General features: G+C 23.6%; 2 protein-coding genes across 2 annotated transcripts; one reads left to right on the top strand and one right to left on the bottom strand. All coding sequences in view use genetic code 6, as the record gives it.

The window, feature by feature from the left end:
• Positions 1-311: 311 nt before the first annotated feature.
• TTHERM_00765210 (transmembrane protein, putative) lies at positions 312-10,165 on the bottom strand (the record flags this gene model as incomplete). The annotated part of the gene is made up of 12 exons (XM_001025380.2): positions 312-1,507; positions 1,562-2,122; positions 2,249-2,803; positions 2,855-2,989; positions 3,048-4,761; positions 4,819-4,893; positions 4,956-6,279; positions 6,334-7,439; positions 7,495-7,743; positions 7,793-8,118; positions 8,303-8,352; positions 8,508-10,165. The coding sequence occupies 12 exons, from the start codon at positions 10,163-10,165 to the stop codon at positions 312-314; spliced, it is 8,949 nt and encodes a 2,982-aa protein (XP_001025380.2).
• A 1,859-nt stretch (positions 10,166-12,024) lies between these two features.
• On the top strand, positions 12,025-21,504 carry TTHERM_000765249 (transmembrane protein, putative; the record flags this gene model as incomplete). Its single annotated transcript, XM_012800404.1, has 12 exons — positions 12,025-14,469; positions 14,521-14,757; positions 14,856-15,916; positions 15,972-17,316; positions 17,388-19,071; positions 19,137-19,268; positions 19,319-19,873; positions 19,931-20,115; positions 20,173-20,560; positions 20,613-21,152; positions 21,208-21,333; positions 21,383-21,504. 12 exons carry the CDS (start codon positions 12,025-12,027, stop codon positions 21,502-21,504), a joined length of 8,820 nt encoding a protein of 2,939 aa, XP_012655858.1.
• Between the last annotated feature and the right edge of the window lie 184 nt (positions 21,505-21,688).

Below are 21,688 nucleotides of genomic sequence, written 5' to 3' on the forward strand. Positions count from 1 at the left end.
CAATTTATCCCACTCTTAGTTTTAATTTTTGATGAATTTAAGAGGAACGAGTAAATATGAATTAAAAGTTTTTTTTATATGTATGAGTATATAATAATTATCAATCAAGAAAAGCAAAAGTTAATTTAAATTATGAATTACTTATTTATATTTTGTTTTAAAATGCTTTTTATTCATAATATTTTTATTTAGATTAAAAAAATTTCAACTACATAAATATGTAAAAAAAAAATATATATAAAATTAGTAAAAGTGATTATTCGCAATCTATGAGTTTAAAGAAAGATATATTATTTCATTAAAAATTATTATCATTCATTATCTTTAAAATGCTCAATTCCTCTATCAGATTTACCAATATCTTCTAAAGTGTATGGTATTCCAGGGCTTTGATTTTCACTATGACATATTTCATATTATTGTGTTAGTTGAGGATAATTATTAGATTATTCAATACAGTTTTTGAAAATATTTGAATTAGTATTAGCAATTTTAAATGGTGGAGATAATGGGAAAAATACTTCTAACTCATTAACTTCGCTTTCACATTTCATAAGAGATTGACGATGCGAGTCCAAATGTTAAAGTCTATTATCTTTAAATTATTTTTATAGTGCAAACTATGCATTGGCATTGCCCTCACTGTCAAGATTACTACTCTACTTCAATAATCTTGGTGTATTTATTTTATCCTAGATTGTTATCGCACTTTATCTATCTTGAATTAAATTTATATTAGCTTCAGGTGGCTATTTAACCATAAGTAGCTTTACCTAATCATTCTCAAACTAAGAAAATCCATTACTATTTATCAAAGATACTGACATTGATCTTCTATTTTTTCTTTGCTTATTAATTGATATCCTTGACTTTAAAAGCATATTAACTTCACTACTTTACTATTCTTACTGAAGAGTAGGACTATTTAAAATTACATCATTAGATGATTAACGTAAATTTGCATTACTTTCTTTTATCTATCTACCAATCTCCTACAATTTAGATCTGTAAGATTAAAATAGTCTGTTTTATTTTTGTTTTCTTTCAAATGAATTATCTTATGGTTATTCCTCTTATTTCTCTTATTTTAGAACATCTTTTACCATAATTCTAAGTCTTTTCCATAAAAATAAATGCCTAACATTATTTTTGTTCTCAAATTTTGTATCTTTAAAAATATTTTTTAAAGTTGGTATTTTTTAGAAAAGAGCCCTCTTTATCATATAATAAATTTAAAAATATCTTTTTTTCAGTATTTCTTTAAGAATCTATAATAAAAAGAAAATTTAAAATGTTGAACTTATTCCTATTTCATAATAGAGAAGTGTCTCTTAGCTTGATAACTCTGTTTGATTTTAAATATATATAAAAATAACCAATTTAGCAGATAGGATCAATTCTTATAGATGATCAATAACATAATGAGAATTCAAGAAATGAGGCTTGACTTTTCTAAGTAAAATCAAGAAAAGAATTTGAAGCAAAAGTGAGAAAACAAATTTGTTAACTTTTAAAGTTAAAAAATAAATTTACATTTGTAAATATGAATTAAAAAATTTACCTATAGGCTGGATGTAGAAAACTAAAATTGCGTTTAATAATAATTTTTTATAAAACTTCACAAGTTCCCAGTAGAAATATTTATGTTTATAATGATTATATAAGATTCCATATGTTTCTCTGCTTACTGCTGAGTCAGGCTATTAGATACATTTCTTCATTTTTTGATAAAAGAATGCTGGTATTATAATATTCCAAATTATAATACCAGGTATACCAATAATTTTCATGAACTTAAGGTGAGTTGGTGTAAAGCATTCATAAGATATATCTGCCAAAATATAGTAGCTATCTCCTATATATCTACAAGACATCATACTAAATAGTGTATATGTGAAATTACTTTATAGGAAGAAATATGTGTATATGGCTCCGTGATAAAATAATATTCTTTTAGATTATTTTCTGCTTAACCCGTATATAAAAAGTGAGAAAGAAATACTAAAAAAATAAATCAAGCAAATTCCAAAACTCCATAAAATTCTAATATAGATAATGGGGAAAGCACTTTTAGTTGAAAGAGAGCAATCAAGTGAATAGTATAGATCAGTTAATGGCATTCCTATATTTATAAAAGAAATTAATTGAAAAAATTTGAATAAATTTTTTGTTTTTTCTTATTAATATGGTAAGCTTAAAATGCTGAAAAAATTATGATGATTTTATATTTTTATTATTTGAAATTTACCAACTACTTGAGAGACAGACTTAGTTCCTAATGGAAATTGTTAAAACACTATTTCATAAATAACTGCAACAGTCTAAAGGAAACTTGTTAAATTTTTTAAACCGTAAGAAGCAGAATTCAAATAACATGATTTCGAAATACAAATAACTTTAAGCTTTCTTAAATAGTATGCTAGCACAATACTTTTACTGTCATATAAAGAAGCGGCTACTGAAATCCCTAAGAAAATAAATATTGCTAGTAGTTAAATAATAACTCTGGTGAAATAAAATCCCTTAAAAAGCTTTTTACAGCTATTACAACTAAGATTTCCATCAGATTGATATGACTCCTCCCAAATTTCTCCATAAACATCACATTGTTCACATAAAGGTCCATAATTCCCTTAAACGCAATACTGGTGTAAATCATCTGGGACACAGTTTTCTTATTTTCTTGAACACTCCAAAATATTATCAGATTAATTATCTGATCTCCAAAAACCCTATCTAAGGTTTATTTAATTCAATTAGCAATTCAATGCACTATTTGGGCATTAGTTACATGTTTATTATTCTTTAATTTAAAAAAAAAATTTTATTTTTTGATTATATTTTTTTATTTTACATTTATTAGGGATTTGTAAAGAATATTATCCGCTGGGACAAGGAAAACAACTGAAAACTTCGTCTAATTATTAATAAACTTCACCTAATATGCAATCTCTAAAATTAATAATAATCACTGAGTACATTTATTCTCCTAAATATAAAAATAGTTAAATAATTTTGTTTTTTATAAATATTAAAAGATTTATTACCAGGTATGAGTTCTTTAGAAGCATAAGAAGTACTATATTATATTAGTAGAATATTTTAAGATAAAGGATTAGATACAACTTTAGTGTTGATTTAAAAGGCTTTAATGGTCATATTATAGGTGGTAAAATCTGTAGTATATTATCCAAAAACTTTCAGTTAGTTATCTTAAAATGAAGCGGCTTTAACTGAAAAACTTTTTATTTCTTATATAAGAGAGGCATCATAGATATTATTTGTTACTTTTAATGAATCTATAAAAACAGGATTACCTTCTTCATCTAAAATTTGTGCATAAAGTGGTAATACATCTCCACTTCTAAAATTACTTTATAAATATACATTCATAGCACTGCTACTAAGTTTTTGAGCCCATGATTGATACTTGGTCTAAAACTGCTAAAGATTTAAAGAAGTTAAATTTTACTCCAAAATATTCAAAGAATATAAATAAGATCCTATATTTTTTCCATATACTTCTGCTGTATTATCTTGAATTATTGATTTAATTTAGTTGCTACCATGTTATAATAGTCTTAAACTTATTGGCAAATCAATATTAGGCTTTATGACTTCATATCGCAATCCTCCACCTATCATAGCTTTATTATTAACAATTTAGCTTCCTAATATAAAAACTACACTGTTAGAAGTGTAAATAGCTCCTCCTGAATAACTGGCTGAGTTTTATGTAAAAATACTTTGATTTATCTCTAAAAATCCTTAAAGGCTATCAAAAATAGCAACTGAACCTCCGTTTCTACCTTAGTTTTGCATAAATAATGCTTTTTAGATTAAATGCGTATTTCCTTTATATATTTAAACTACTGTCCCTTAACATTATTTTCCTTGAATATTAGTAAATGAACTGTTTAGCAAAGTAGAGTTATATGTATTATTAATATAAATAAAGCTTTAGGATAAGTTTGAAATATCTTAAGCTGTGATATTAGACATTAAAACCTCACTATCGTTTACTAACAACTCTTAGGCACCTTCATAGAAGTGGTTAGAGAAATTAGCAAGACTTGTTTTTATTAAGCTCAACAAAAAAATATTTGAAAATGAAATACTTCTTATTCCCATACACTAAAAAATTAAAATTTAGTCTTAATTCAATTAAAACTATACAAATTGACTGTTATTCAATTAAAAGTTGATAACGTTTTAAATGCTTATAATAAATGGTTGTAAATTAGAATTCAATTAAAAACTAACATTTTAAAATTACAAGTTATTTATTTAGACTTAAGTGACATTTTAAATGATCATTAAAGTTGGAATTTAACCACTAATTTAAAGATCTTTCACTAAAAAGTTATCAATAAAAAGTCCTTAGCTGATATTATAGAACTGTAAAAAAGGTTTATTTCTTTGAACTTATTGACCTTATATCACCCAATCCTGTAACACAACTGAATTCATATTAGCAAAGTTAAATGTAACATTAGGCGAATTAGTAATATTGTTTCCAAACTGAATAGTTATATTTTGCATAACTATCTCCTATATTTAAGAGCTAAATAAGATATTACCTTGAACGTTGCTTAAATTTATTATAAACCCATAGATTTATAATTCACTATATGGATAGCTGCTAAAATAATTATCATAAATATTAAGTATTTAATTTTATTTATTTTAATTTCTAAATCTTAGCAAATAAGTCATATTATTTCCTATTGAGTTTGTCCCAAAATCTGTTTGTTACATTTACTTTTTATAAAAAAAAATTAAGTATATTTATTATCTTCATTAATTTTAAATGTTTACCTCAAGAATTAAAAGACTTGGATTCATATTTAGTTAATTTAGAGTAAATTAAATTTGATCTAATACATTGTTAAACTTTTATTTATAATAATATATAGATGTAAAAATTTTGGTTATTGTAGAAAAAATTATGTTACTTAATATTGATATTGTGTGTTTGAATCAAAATAGCAAGATTAAATAGTGCTTAATTCAAGTTTAGGATCACTTATATAAATTTGGTCATTAAATAATTCTTCGCCACAAGATCCTATAATCTGAATACTAATTTATTAAATCATTTATGATTAGCTAAAATTATAGCTTAAGAGCTGAGGAAAAGAGCAATAACGTTAATAAATCAAATTTAAATTTGTATTGTTAACAAAATAAAATAGCTTTAAAGCATTAGGCTCTATGGTAAACATGCTGTTTTATAAAACAGGGCTATTAACTTAAATTAAATCTAACAAGTCAGTGAAATAATCAGAGTTTCTAATTAACTTAGTCTATTAAAAATTATTATTTGTTCTGGATATCCAATTTATTTAATATCCTGAAAATATTAAATAACTGTCTTATGTTATTTTTATATTCATAAATGGAAGTTTAGAGCAGCTGGAGAAGCTTCCTATATTAGAGACTCCTGTTAAAGTTGGATTATTGCCTGAGCTAAATTAATAACTAAAAATTTAAATTTGATTAATAGAGTTTGATATACTATTGATTATTAGGACTAGCCCGAGCTAACTATCTATTATAGTTTATAAAATATTACTTAGAGTTTAAGGCAAGACTTACCCACTGTTTATATTTATGTTTTTAGATTAACTGTTATTCCATGTCACTGAATCGAAAAATGAAACATTTCCATCTTTTCTTACTATTATAACAATTTATTTAGCACTATCATAAAGAATATTTAAGATCTAGACATTTGAGTTTATCCATTAGCTACTTACTCCAGTGTTTATATTGATACGGTATATTATATTAGTTTGTGATACAGCTAATATTTCAGATGTAGTTTAAATTTATATCATAAATTGTACTCTACTATCTAGATTTATAGTGTGGCTAGTTAAGGTTAAATTTGTCAATGTATATTATGATAAGGCTCCATTCATATTTGAAGTGAATATATAATTATTGGTAATAATATATTAATCAATCTCATTAAATACTGTATTAAGTTCATTTAACCAAAAGTCAAGTTGAATGATACAGTCATAAAGTATGGCATATAAATATTAATTATTAGACGATAATAATTTTACTTAAGTATTAAAAGTATTTTTTAATGTTTTTGTTATACTAAATAGTTAATTTGTTTAATTATTGTACTTCCATACCTCACTAAAAGCATCAGTGATCATAAAATTAGAGTTAAAATTAGCATCTGTATATTAAGCTATTTATTAATTACGAAGAAGAGGAATAAATTGCTTTTAATCTCCAATCCTTTATTCTATTTCATAAGCACTATTTAAAAAAAAAAAAAATTAAAAATTAAAAGTCATATTAAATAGTAATTACTAGAGTTGCTATCCTGCGACAAGTACTAAACAGTTTGTCTCTTTAATTAAGTAAACATTTTCAATTGGGAGAGTTAGAGGTATATTTGTTGCATAGATAATACCTGATGCTTATTAACTTTGAAGATTAAAAAATTGAACTATAACAGAAGCTGGATATTTTACTATTATTAGAGTATTTGTGTCTTCATCTAAAATAACTTTTAGTACTAAACCTTACTCAATATCATTATAATATGGAGTATCCATTATATAAGCACCATTAGAAAAGTTATATATTTGAACTTTTGGACTGCAAAATGATGAACAATCACTCCAAATAATTAAATTATTTTATTTAAGTGAGACAATAAAATCATTAATCTAAGGATTTACAACATCAATTTCATACAATACTTCAAACCTTAACAAATCGGTAACAATTAATTTATTTGCTTCAAAAGAAATTATTTTGTTATTTATAATTCTTAGCTAAATTGGTAACTATGAATGATTGATTGGAATAATTTTGTTTTCATTAAATGAAATGTTTCCAGATTAATCTTACTGATAATTATATATACTCATAGAAAAATCAGAGTCTTAAGATATGACAATAACGTTTTAGGACTGATTTAATACGAAAAAGCTAGCTATAACCATATATTAGTTTAAATTGACTCTGATTAGATTTTAATTAAGGTAATTTTGAATATATAAAATTCTATTTGAGTTATAACTAAAGAGTAATTTATTTATTTCATCTATTAAAATGTTATTTATACTAAAATTTGAAGAACCTTATGAATCATTTTTGTGATAATCTATTTATATCATCTTTTAATAGGTCTTTAAATTCCAAACAAATAACTAAAAGTCAACTGATGCACTTACTAGAACTTAATTAGTTCCATCTATAGATAAATAATAGACATTTGCTTGATGAAGCTATTAAAGCTACTATGGAGCATTTCCTGAATTTACAAACCAGATATAGATATTTTTCTATGAGGAGATAGCCATAATATCTGATACTTCACTAAAAGCACTAAATTAAATATTACTTACGCTTTGAATAGTAACTTATTTTTAAACTTGAAGGTTTAGAGAACTGAGTTTAGATAATTACTATTTTTAATATATAAATTTTTTTTTAAATTAGTATAAAATGCAAATTATTTACTGCTTAGTTTGAATTGATTCCTGAAGATGCTATATAATATTTTGAGGATGAATAATATAAGGCATTTAAATTTTAAATAGAAGGTGTATTTATAAAGTAGTCTAAAAATATTTTTCCAGCCTCTATATTGCCATTTGAAAAGCTAATATATAAAATAAGCTCAGATTCACTTAGATATACTCCTGTTACTTAATCTTGATAAGATTGCTAAAACACCACTTCCATATTAGGCATCTAAAATACATACACCTATTAAATAATTATTTTTAAAAACTATTATTTAATAAAAGAATTTTACAGTATTTTTCAAACTTGGAACTAGAGGCACAAGAATAAAATAGTAGAAATAGTTGGTGCTACTCATACCACAAGTTAATCCTTATATGTTACCTGCGAAAAGCACTTATTCTAAAGCGTATGCTGAATCATTTTCATTATATACCAAAGCTTTTTTATATTCTAGTTACTATAAAAAGATTTATTGTGCCTAATAATGGTAACAGAAATCACTAACTAAAGAAGCATCAACATATAAACTTGATGGAGAATTGCCATTAAAAGTTATTATAACTATTCCAATAGCAAAAGTAAATGCTAGTTTGTGAGTTTGAGGATAGTAAATAGCTTTAGTAAAATAAGTATATCTATTTGGAGATTATTGAAACAAATCGTATAAATTTAATGTAAATGTTGGGTTTTATGAATTGAAAGGAATTACTTAAACATTTTGAGAAAATATGACTATCAATTAATTTTAAGAATAAATGTTATCAAACGATGCAAAATAATAGTTCTATTAAAAATTTACCTAAACTTATCCACTTTAGAAATTTATTACCTAAATTTATTATTTATTCCCTATTAAAAACATATTATTCATAATTTGAATATTTTTAATATTCTAATATATATTTTTAAGGGAGTAATCAGCTAGATAAGTGAGTTTATTTATTCCTCTCACCCATGTACTAACATAATAAGCATTTTAACTATTTAAATAGATGAAAATGTACTAATTTTAGTTATAAGATGCATTTAATATTTATTAGCATTGATAAGCTGCATTTCCTCCGTTAGCGTTTATATTACAGCTAGGATGATAATAAACCTTAAATAGCTATAATTAATATCTCTGATTTATCAACAGTTTTTAATAAATTCGTATTGATCCATCTTAGCCATAAGTTAAAATTTAATCCAAGTAATTATTATCAATTATAACACCATTTATTTAAACACCGCTTTAAGATTACTAGGGTTTAAATTAACTCAGTTAATTTTAGAATTTTAAGGTGCACTGATTAGATCCATTATCATTATTGAACTTATAAGAAACAATTGAATCTTTGTAGACAATATAAAAGATATTTGAAAGAACCATCGTCTTAATAAATTTTTGAAAGTTATGTTTAGGAATCAATTAGCTACAACTTAAAGCTAATTAACTTTATTAAATATTTAAAGCGCTTTATAAGCCAGATTACTCTAAAACATAAATTGTCTACTAAAAGGTTTAAACAGAAACAGGATTAGATTGTAAAGAATAAATTATTGACTATAAACTATTATCTTAGGTCAGACTAATAGATATAAAAGCTACTGAATTTTAGTTTAAACTTATCAAATTAACATTCTGTTTCGCTTAGTCTATGTTTGCAAATACTAACTGAAAAGCTTAAATAGTCGGATCAATTTTAATTAATCTGCATCCTTTTACAGAATCCCATGTTCCTATATTACCTTAGGAATAAGCAAAAAATATTCTATTCTAATTATTATATTGTATTCCTAAAGGAATGCTTTATGGTAAATATGAACTACATATAGAGTACTGCTGTAATTAATTGGAACTGAACTGAAAATCGATAATTTAAAAACCATTTTTGCCAGGTATTTAATATGTAACTGTATTATTAAATACTCTAACTATATCTACTTTTCTTTACAGATTCAAGTCTGAAAATTATAAATCAGTATTTTTTTTGCTTAAATCCACAATCACAAAATTAATATAAGTTGTATCTTATATGATTGCTATTTGATTATCTAAGTAAGAAATGTATTGAGAATTACTTAAATGTGAAGCCAAATCTATAGAATTCACTTGTTTCCAGTTATTGATATCCCAAAAAGATATTTGAGAAACAGAAGAAATAATTAATTGGTTTAGGATTGAGTCAAAGAAAGTCTTCTAAAATTGCTAATTAAAGGAGAGAATATTTCCTATTATTAAAAAGCTAGTTGAGTTAAACAAGCTAAAATAAAATTAGCTCTAATCTGAAGATTTCTATGAAATAACTTGAGTGGAGCTATTTACAATAGTAGTATCTATTATTGAATTAAATTAATTTCCTAAATTGCTAAATTGAGGACACTTCACATTTTTAGAGCAAGTATAACTAGCTACGCTTTCTTAATAACCGTAAGGACACATAGGTAAGCATTCATTTTAATCAATGTAGTAGTATTGATTGAAAGTAGAACAACTTGAAATGCAAGAATTTGACTGTAAGTCAAGTTAAAAGTTAACTTAACATTAAGTACATGAATCAAAATTACATTAAGAGCAATAAGGACCACATGCACTACTTTATTGTCTGGTAATTATGATATTCTACAGCAATAATACAAAAAATATTAGCTTATATTTGTTTTACTCTAATCTTTTCATAGGTTTTTATAATATTTTTTAATTATTTATTAATTAATCAACTTTTCTATCTCCAACTGTTAGTATTTAAATCAATAACATTTAAATTATTTGCATATTATACTGCAAAAATTTTAAAACATAATTAGCAAGCTCATCTTTTAAGTTTTAAAAATTAAATTTTAAAAGAAAAATATATTTTAATATTATTTTGAACTTAGTAACAATAAAAATAATAAAAATATTACTCATAAAATTTATTCTAATTTTAAAAATAAATAAATAAATAAATTTTTGTCATTTAAAAGAATAAAATTTACTGAAGCAATTTTAAAAATATAAACTCTGGATTGATGATGAAGAAATAACAAAATTGATTGCAAATATACCTATTATTTAATTAAGAACTCTTCTTTACAATCTTATTAATTATAAAATTGATTGTAATTGAAATAAATCTAAGAATACCTGTATTAAATTTTCAAATAATTCATAAAAGTAATGTATGAATAAAGAAAGCATTATGAATGATAAATTAAGTGTCCTAAATAAAAAACTTTTTTTACTATTTCTTTATAGCTTTTAAAGACTTCAAAATAAAAGTTAGATACCTTAGATAAAACTAATTGTTATAGAAATATTAATTTTTATGAATAGGATTTTAATTACGAAAGTTAATTTTCAAGTTACTAATTTATTAATGAAATAATCTAAAATTTAAATTTTTGGAAGGAGATTGATATATAAGAATTAGAGGAGATCAAATCCTTTTTTCAATTCCGTTTAAAAAAACCTATTCAAATATCTATTAATTTAGATTTTAATATTGTATGAGCACTTTCTTAATTTATTTATCTCAACCAATAATAATTCAAATAATTATTAAAGAATTAAATGATAAGGAATTTATTAGTTTTTTAATCATGATACAATATTATAATAAATTGAAGAGATTTAAATTGAATGGAAATAAAAAATAGTAAATATTATTTTTACAAACGTAATATTAAAAAATTATTGATAAAAGTTGTGATTTTAGAACATTCAAATTCTAAATTATACATTCAAATATAAAAGTACTTATTTGCTTTTGTTTTCATGCTTATGAAAATAGTATATTTATCAATCATACAGATAAAAAAATTTGAATAATTAAACAATAGACATTGAGTCACTTTTATATTTCTTTCTTAAATATCTATTAAACAAACTTTTTCCCTTCTATTTCTCAAGCTTTGGCCTTTATAATTTGTGTAAACTAAAAATTCAGATTTATATAATTTAATGTATAATATAGATCAAATTCAAAAAATAACAATAAAATTTATTTCCTTGATGGGAGGAGAAAAATAATATGAACAAATCTTTTAATTAAAAAAAAATATGCAATTTTAAATTAGGTATTTGGCTAATTATGTATTTAAATTAATTTATTTTAAAAAGTTGATGTAAAAATAAAATTTCTTTACCTTTATTTCTAGCTGGTTTCATAGAGTTTTTTTTATTTAAAACAGGTAAAAAATTGATTCTGCTGTTAATTAACTTTTATTTTCAAACGTTTAAATTTTGATCTTTCTTCTTGCTATATATATTAAATTACTTACAGTCTACATATATTAAATCAAAATAAATTTTTATACTTCCAAGTTATTTCTTTCATTCATAAGACTATATATTGTGTAAATTTAATCTTCAATCTAATAAATTATTCAATACATTTTACTTTTTTTATTTATTTAAATGAAGCAACACATTCCTATTTTGTTAATTGGTATACTTTTAATTTCAGAGTAATATCGTTGTAAATTTAATTAGTAAAAACCATCTTATCTAATTTGATTAAAAGTAAATAAAAAAATATACTAAAACAAATAGTAAATATGATTTAAAGGGTAAGTAAATAACTAACTTGTTTAATCACAATTTCATTATGCATAAAATTTATTTTTACTTAAAGTGGGTGCAATATCAGCTATTGCTAATAATGCGATGCTTTAAATTTAAATTGCGTTTAGTGTTAAGCTGATTTTATATTAAATCCTTCAAGTAATATTTGCCAGTCTAAATGCCTTTTTGGAACTTACTACGACTTTAATCTAAGCTTATGTATTCCTATTTGTAACAATGGATAAGCTTAAGATGAAACTCACAGAGTATGTATTCAAACGTAGGCTTGTCATAGCTTATAATCGCCAAATGGTGTGGTCTATAAATATAATAAAATTGCATAAATTTACAAAAACTATGTGATAGTCAGCGGCTCTGAAGATAATACAAACAACTCAAATACTTTAAGCTTATTCTCTTATGATTTAATAACAAGTACAGTTCTTTCTCATTTAGGATACTTAAGCTAAAATGGAGGACCAATTATCTTTTTTCATATTTCAACAAATTCTTAAAATCAAGACATTATATACTCTTTTAGTAGAACATCAATTACTGCATTTGAATTAAATTCAGGAATCTAAATTAATTCTTACACTCTTTTGAATGGATTTTTTGTGGACTCTTCTACTTACTACATAGATGATAATTACTTAATTATGTTCTACTATAGAAACTAGCAATTCGCGGTCTTATAATACCAACAGTAATTAAGCAATAATTGCAGTTCCTAATAGTGCCTAATTACATTTTAGAGAGTTCACATCAATTCTATTCTAGGTTTCATACTAGATAGTTAGGGAAATATCATATCATATGCCCCAGATGGAATGATTATATAATGGAATATTTAGAATTAAACTTATCAAACTATTCTTTCAAATCAAAACTATGAAATATCAAGTCTATGTCTCTCTATAATTTAGCAAAACTAATAAATATTTTCATTTTCTACTTAATATGATAGTAAAAATTAAGTATACATAAATGCGAATAATAAAGTAAATTCCTTCTAATTAGGATTTTCATCTCCTATCCTTGAAATATTAGATTACAATCAATTAATTTAATCTAGTTCTAATAATATGAATTCGTACTCAATAATAATTATAAGAAGCTCTTCTCAACTAATGCTAGTAAAATTTTAATTTGGTTAGTAAATAACAACTTAGAATTTGTTATCAGTTTCAATTAATCCTATTATAACTAAAGCAATTAAAGGTTATTTTTATTTGGTACTTTAAGCTAATGGCATATATTCAATAAACCAAAGTAATAGCTAATACTCATTATAGTTAATAAACTCAATTTAGCTAAGTAGCTTTAATTATATTAATGATGTAGAGCTTTTTAAATTAAACAATACCTAATCTGGGTTTAGTTTTCTTTTAGTAGCAAAATAGTTAAAGATCATTATCCCATAAGCTTAATCTACCTTAGATCCATATAGTGGAATAGAATAATAAGTAAGTCCCTCTTACTAGCAACATAGCAAAGGGGTAAATGGTGTTTGGTATGATTCAACATTAAATGTATATCTAAGTTTTAGTCAAGATGGGTCATTTGCAGTTTGGGATATTTTTATGTATAATATATTTAAAATAAAACCTCTATTCTTCGTATTTCCTTCTTGGTGTTAGCAGTATTAAACCTGTTCTACAAGCATAGTCAATGCATAATTGTTTTAAACTGGAATATTTATATGCTAATATTCCAATTCTGTCATAATATCTTGGAATTACAACAGGATTTAAGCATCTGTTAGATAAACATATATTATGTAAAATAAGAATGATATTATTTAACAATTTAAGATGTTTGGCTTGAAATATCTCTACTTTTGTAATACTAATGAAATAAGAATTTATGATTTTTCATAAAGCGAAACTAATATAATTAACAGTAATTATCAATTTATTTAAGATTATCTAATTAAAATCGAATTAGGGTACGATAATAATAACCTGTACTTGATTGAATTAGCCAGATAACAAAGTGGTTAATATATATTAAGACTGAGAAAAACAGATTAATATTTTTCATAAATTAATTTAATTAACTTACCAAGAATAGCAGTAGATTTGTAATTCCATTAACAAAATTAAAGAGTCTTTGTAAATGTAGAATAGGATTTAATATGGGCATTTTACTTTCCCTCATTGTGGAGAATTAATCTGTATAGCGTTGGAAATACAAACTATTGGCTTCATACATTTTGTTATTCTTGGTAAACTGATTAGTTAATTACAATTAACTAAAATGGCTAAATGGTTCTCTGGAAATTTGGATATGATTTCTATAATTATTATGTTGTTCTACTACAACAAATCCCACTACCAAGATCAAATTATTAACTTTTAGAATAAAAATAAATTTTAGCATCAAATCAAGGGTTTGTTATGTTTTAAAACTCTGAATCTTAATTTATTGACAACCAAGTAAAATTTATAAACATTAATTTTAATAATTTAAATTTTTAAAACTAAAAGGTTATAGGTATGGATTACACTTATTTGAGGCCATGTTTTGTTTATCCATTTAAAAATGAAATTAATGCTATTTATATTTCAAATGATAATACCCTCTTTGTTTCATTCACCAGCGGAGACATATACTTTACTCAATATTCCTGCTCAATTTAGTAATATGCATATGGATAGGCTAATACTACTTAAATTATTCATAACCAATATTTAAGAAAGTCATATATATTTTAGAAAAATTAGGTAATTTATTGACTTAAATAGATTGATTTAACATTTAATATTATTTTTATTTGATTTTTGTTATTTATTAACTTATCTTTCATAAATAAATTTAACAGATGATTGTTATCGATTATTATAACTAGAATGTTAATTACATTAATTATCCTCACTAACTAAATACTTATCAAGCCCTTGAAGATACTTAAAACAATTTCCTAGTCACATATTCATAAGAATAGTCTACAAATCTATATAAATATTCCATGTAAACTAATACTTACGTTTAGTTTCTAAATGGGCATCTTTACTCAGTTAACTATGCATTTTTAGATATTAATAATGATATTCTAATCAGTTTTTCAAGTGATCCAAGAGATTTAAACTTAATTTTATGGCAATATAGCAACACTATCTAAATAATATAATTTAATGATATTAAAAAGCACATTTCTACTAACTCATAAATATAAATTGTAAATTTATTACTATACAAGTAATAAAATCTGGTTTATGCTCTATTATCTGATGGAATGATGTTTTACTTTAATTATCTTCAAAAAACAGTAAACTTCTTATAAATAGATCCAGGTGCTATAAATTTTTGGATTGACGAGACCTACGGAAACGTTTTCATTTTATTAAATTCAAACGCTTTGTAAGTTAGAACCATTAAGACATTTTAAATAATTGCATAAGTAATATTTACCTAGAATGTAAATAACCCTTAAAACATTATGTACTCAAATAATTATGTTTTTGTGTTTCTTTCAAATGCTCATTCTATTGTGAGCAGAACAAAGTTTAACCAGATCTAATAAATAGATTGCTCTTTTTAACCTTGCCTTGATGCATGCTTCTCTGAAAAATTAGACTAATTATTCCTTTATTCCTCTTATTAAAGTGATTCAATATATGTCTATTAAGCAATATCTGGATAATTACTATATTCAATATATGGAGTATCGGATCTAAACAAAGGATAAATAAGCTCGGTGATAATTGATGATGATGACTATTTGCTGATTATTGGGAAATTAGACAATTTTATATCAGTTTTTTTTAACTATTATACAAAACAAGAAGTAGGTTATTTCTATGATGCAATCGTATAATATAAATACAGTAAATTTATACAAGAGTTGAATGTTTTCTTTCTGTGTCAATTCTACAATTTTGAGTAAACGTTTTATCAATTATTCACCAATTTTTATTTTTTTATTAATTTTTAATAGGCCATTCTCTATTCAAAATATGATAACAAGTACATTTTAAACTTAGAGCTTTTACATCCTAAAATGGATAGATTACTATACAGACTCGAAAAATAACATATATTACGTTGATGGTAGCAATACTATGAGAAAGTATAATTAATAATCAAACTAAATCTCTATTATAACTCAACTTCAAAACTATAGACAGATATACTACTATAATGCAACCGTTTTTATTTTGTATTATGATTAATTAGTAAAACTTAATGATGATCTAAGTTAAATATAAGGAATAAATCCTTATAAAATGAACGGAAGCGATATTCTAGGAATATTTGGAGGATATATTTATATTCAAACATTTTAATTTTAAATACTTAAGCTAGATATAATTAATTTATCATTAAATTATACTATTCAAAATAATGCTTTGATTTAAAAATATTCGTTTGTAACATAAAAGCAAGAGCTTTTATATAGTACACAAGCTAATGGCTTCTTCCTTTACAACTATAATACTAATAAATTATTAAACTAATTTCCAGATTCATGGGGTTACTATACTTTTAACTATGATTTAGATTTTTAATTTATAGTGCTAGGATCAATCTATAAAATAGATTTTTATCCTTATCAATCAACAAACCCTGGTTTAAACACAACTAAAACGGTTTCTTTAGATTTTACAAAAAAAATTGATTATTTCTGGATGGATTTTGGTTATTTAAAATTTTATGTTATTTATAAGGCAGACAGAAAAATAGATATTTATTAAATGATTGTATAATATTAGCAAAGTAATGTTTAAATAAATTATATTTATTATATTCCAACATTCCCAAATCCGCAATCTGTATAACTTGACATTTAAGGTAATTTTACTAGAGTAATGCTACCATGGTCTATTAACTATTATAGAAGAGATAATCACACGCTTTTGATTTCTATATAGGATTAAGCATATATATAAAGTATCAGACAATTTATTAATGATCCAAATTTTCCAGAAATAGTCTTTCTACCCTAAAACAATTTTCTATCTGTTGTTTATTAGAATCAAACAACATATAAAATGAAATTACTTATAAAACTCACTTTAACATACCCAAAAATATTAAACATTTAAATATCTAAATCAAGCACTTAATATGGTATTAAATTATTGCTTTTAGCATCAGGAGATATTTGGAACTACAATTTTAATTTGGATATAAATCAAAACTAAGTTAGTGTTACAAACTAATAATAATGCTCTTTATTTATTAATGATCCCTCAATAGGCTTCTAAGTAGAAAATTAGCTTCTTTAACTATAAAACTACTTTTAGGATACAGGAAATATTTAAAGCTAACCTAACGTAGTTGTAATAAATTTTCTTTTATTTATTTAAAAATGACATATAAATTTAATATATTAATTTTTTAAATATTTTAGATTTAAGGTGCAGAATTCCTCTACTATAGTGATATTATGAAGCAATTAAAAGCATTAGTTGTTTATTAAGGTGATTAAACAGATTCTCTACTAATGCTTTATAATGATTCATTTTCTAAAAATAGTCTTTATACTATGAATATAAAAAATACTTTTATTACTATTAGTAAATAATCAACTACAATAACACTCAATCCATAAACAAATGAGATAAAGCTTTATAATGTCACAATATCTTAAGAATAGCCTAATACACCATCACAGGCTAGTATTTTAATAACATAAGTTGAAAATGCTCTTTTGTAAAACATCATAATCTAAAATATTACAATTTCTAATAGTACAACTTTTTTAAACTTTAGCTCTACTACAAACTTAAATATTTAAAATTTAATGATTAGTAATGTCTAAATGCATATCGATTCAACTTTGATTAGTTTTTAGTAAATAACTAGCTTATAAATTAACAATCTCACTTTACAAAATGTTACTATACTTACCGATAATTCAAACAACTCAAGTGCACTTACTAATTAAATATTTATTTTTGATAAAGTTAAATAGCTACAATTATTAAATACTACTTTTAACAGTATTAAAAGCTAAATAAGGAGTGTGATGTTTTAGTTGATACAAAATCTCGAATGTACTTTTTAGGGATTGTCAGTAGATCAACTTTATAATGTATAATTTATAAAAAATCAAAACTATGGTTCAAGTACTCAGCTTACTTATATTGATACATAAGACACATTTTATATAACGAACTCTAAATTCTCAAATTATTTTAGTGATTTGGATAGTTTAATATGTTATTAAGGAAGCTTACTAAATGTATAAAATACTACATTCTAAAATTCAAGCTGTAAATCTTGCACTGGAACTGTTTTGTAAATCTAAAGTAGTAGTTAGATTCTAATAAACTCCTCAACTTTTAAAAATAATAGCGGGTATAATGGAGGGGCGATCTCCATTTCAAACTGCTAAAATTCTAATATATAAATAAATTAATCGAACTTTACAAGTAACTATGCTGGATTCAGTGGAGGTGCAATATACCTGATGGATTCAGAAATTTAAATGTAATAAACTACTTTTACAAGCAACATAGCTTTTATAGGAGGAGCTATTCGATACTTGATATACAAACCACAAATCTTTTACTCTTCACTCTTAAACAGTCAAGTACAATTTATTCAAAATAAGGCTTATATTCATAGTTAAAATTGGGGATCTTATCCACAATCTGTAAATGTAATTTTTATTAATTCAACAAGTTCTAGAGTTTTAACTACTAAAGCCTATAGTTCTAAAAGAAATACTAATCAAAATAGTCATTTTGCTCTTGCAAATATATAAAGTGGTGGCTTTTTAAATTTATCATTTTAGTTACTAGATGAAGAAGGTAATATAGTAGCTTATGATTACTAAAACTGTTTAAATACAATGTATACCTAAGATTTATGTAATGAAATACAAAAAATCAACATCAATTTAATTTCATAAGATGATTCAAAAATGAGAGTGTTAGGTTCATATATCACTAAATATTCAGAATTTATAACCTAAAATAAAACTTTTTAAATTAATGGTATCTAATTAGTAGCAAACCCTCTTTCTAATTAAACTATGCTAGTTTATGTCAGTGGAATAGTAACATATAGTAGCAATATATAGATTTCAAGTATTAACCTACCTTTTTTTTATTTTCATTTATTTAATTACTATTATTTAACTAAATAACTTTAGACCCATATTATGCACAAGTTTAGGTAGAATTTAGGGATTGTTTAATTGGCGAAATAATTGAATAGTCAAATGATTTTTATGAATGTACACCATGCCCTTTTGGCACTTATTCAATATAAAAGCCAGAAATAAGTAAAATTAAATTATTTTGTAAATAATTCATTTATTCATTTATTTTACAGATTAAGCTCAAAAATGTATTAGATGCCCATAAGAAGCTTAGTTTTGCTAGGAAAATTAAATGACTTTGAGTAAAGGCTATTGGAAGAGCTCTAATTCTTCAGATATTATATACCCTTGTACTTAATCAAACAATTGCGAAGGTAATTAAACAACAAATTATTGTAGCATAGGACATACTGGGCCTTTGTGTCAATTTTGTGATGAAGAAGGAACAATTTGGGGAGGACAATATCAGTATACAGGATAAAATAAGTGTGATCTGTGTTCAGGTTAATCTCTAACTAAATCACTTGGAATAGCTTTTTTAATTTGCTTAGGTCTTATAATTTATTGTGTGATAAATATTTTTACAATGATGGCTTCAGGTGAAAAAATATCTTAATCTTATTATTTGAGAAGAATGAAATTAGCAAGTGTAAGCAATTCATGTTATAAGCAAATTTAAATAAATATGAGCATAAAATCACTAACGAACTTTATATAAATGTTAAAAATAATGTCAACTCAAACTCTTCAACTTCCTGTATCAATTACAATCGTTCCTGATTTATTTGGTATATTTATTTATTTTTTACTAATTAATTTTTTATGGAATTTTTAAAATTAAATAGGTTCTCCCTCTTCTTCTTACGTATTTTCAACATCCTGCTTTTTAGCAAATCTTTAAACAGATACTTTGAAACCACTTTTCATCAAACTGATCTCCATTTCGATATCGCCATTTATATACATTGCATCATTGATAGTTATCTACTTATTTATTAATCCATTTTTAAGAGGCTTTTAATTTTCAAAAGTAAATTTAAATTTAAAACTGTATTTTTATTAAAAAATTAACATATTTATATTAAAGTCTAAAATAATCAGCATAATAGTCTTTGTTTTCTGGTTTTTGAAACCAAGTGTAGTTTATACTTTAATTTAAGGAATTTCATGTGTGAATTTTGATGGTTAAAAATATATATAATTAGATTATACATATGAGTGTTATACTGAAACACATATAAAATTTTTATACTATCTACTAATACCTAGCTTGATATTTTACATAATAATTGTTCCTGGAATAATCTTAAAAAAGATCTCAAGCAATAAAAATAATTTAGACTATGCTACTGTAAGATAGAGATATGGCTATATTTATCAAGATTATAGTAAAGTAGGCTTTTATTGGGAGTTTATAAGATTTGCTGTTCAGTTGATTATAATTTTCTATTAAAATCTAGAAATTATATCTTCAAGTAAAAAATTTTTTTTAATAAACATTTTTTATTCACTAATTAATAATTTAAGATACAAGATGTCTTCTTATAATGGGTGTCCTGATAGTCTACTACATTGCATTATCTAAAATAAAACCTTTTATGATGAAAAAATATTAAAGAGTGGAGGAGTAAAGTACAGTAGTACTTATATTTATTTCAGTATTAAATTTAGCACTTGACAATAATAGCAGTAGTACACAGACCTTTGCCTTTTAAGTTATTCTATATGTTCCTTATTATGTGAATATAGGCTATCTAATATATTTAATAATAACGATATCACTTATCCCTTAGCTTTCAAACTGTTACAGAATATTCTTAGGAGTGATAAGTCAATAAAACAAATAGACAAACAACTCTTAATAAATGCACAATCAAATGATTAAACAAAGAGTTTAATATCTTTGGAAATAAGCTTATCTAAAGTTATTTATCTATTAAATGTATCAATCAAAGAAAATAGACTAAATTAATGAAGCTTTAGTAATTTTAGACAAGTAAAGCTCAATAACTTAGAAAAAATTTTCCATAAACTTAGTTAAAAACATAAGCAGTAAGACAAAAATAAGTAAATAAATTAGAAGCTATTTTACTTCATATTAATCTTAAATTTTTAAATTTAGACTCCTTATAACCGAGGCCAAGCAATATTAAAAGCAAATTTGGAACAGTTTTTGAAATTCAAAATAGTACTTCTAGAAAAGAATCTATTTTTTCTAATGATAGTTACATTTTAAGATAACCTTAAGGTAAGTTATTATTAAAATAAAAAAATAAATGAGTATTGTTTATGTATAGATACAATAGAAAGTGGCATGCATAATCTAATATCTAGACCTACAGAAACTTTAGAATCAGAATTAAAGAATAAGAGAAATCCATACAAGTAAAAAACTCCCAAAGGTAAACCTGAGGAATGATATAACTAACTATTGATAAATATTTATTTGTATTTTTTTGTAATATAATTATATTTTAAAATTTTTTAAACCTTTCTTAATTGTTTTGAATAATACTAAATTGATTAAAACCATAATATTTATCTAAATAAATAATTATTAAATGCAAATGTTAATTATTAAATTTATTTTGATCAAATTTTTC

This window comes from Tetrahymena thermophila, assembly GCF_000189635.1.
Source record: "Tetrahymena thermophila SB210 genomic scaffold scf_8254284, whole genome shotgun sequence".
Classification (NCBI taxonomy): Eukaryota; Ciliophora; class Oligohymenophorea; order Hymenostomatida; family Tetrahymenidae; genus Tetrahymena; species Tetrahymena thermophila.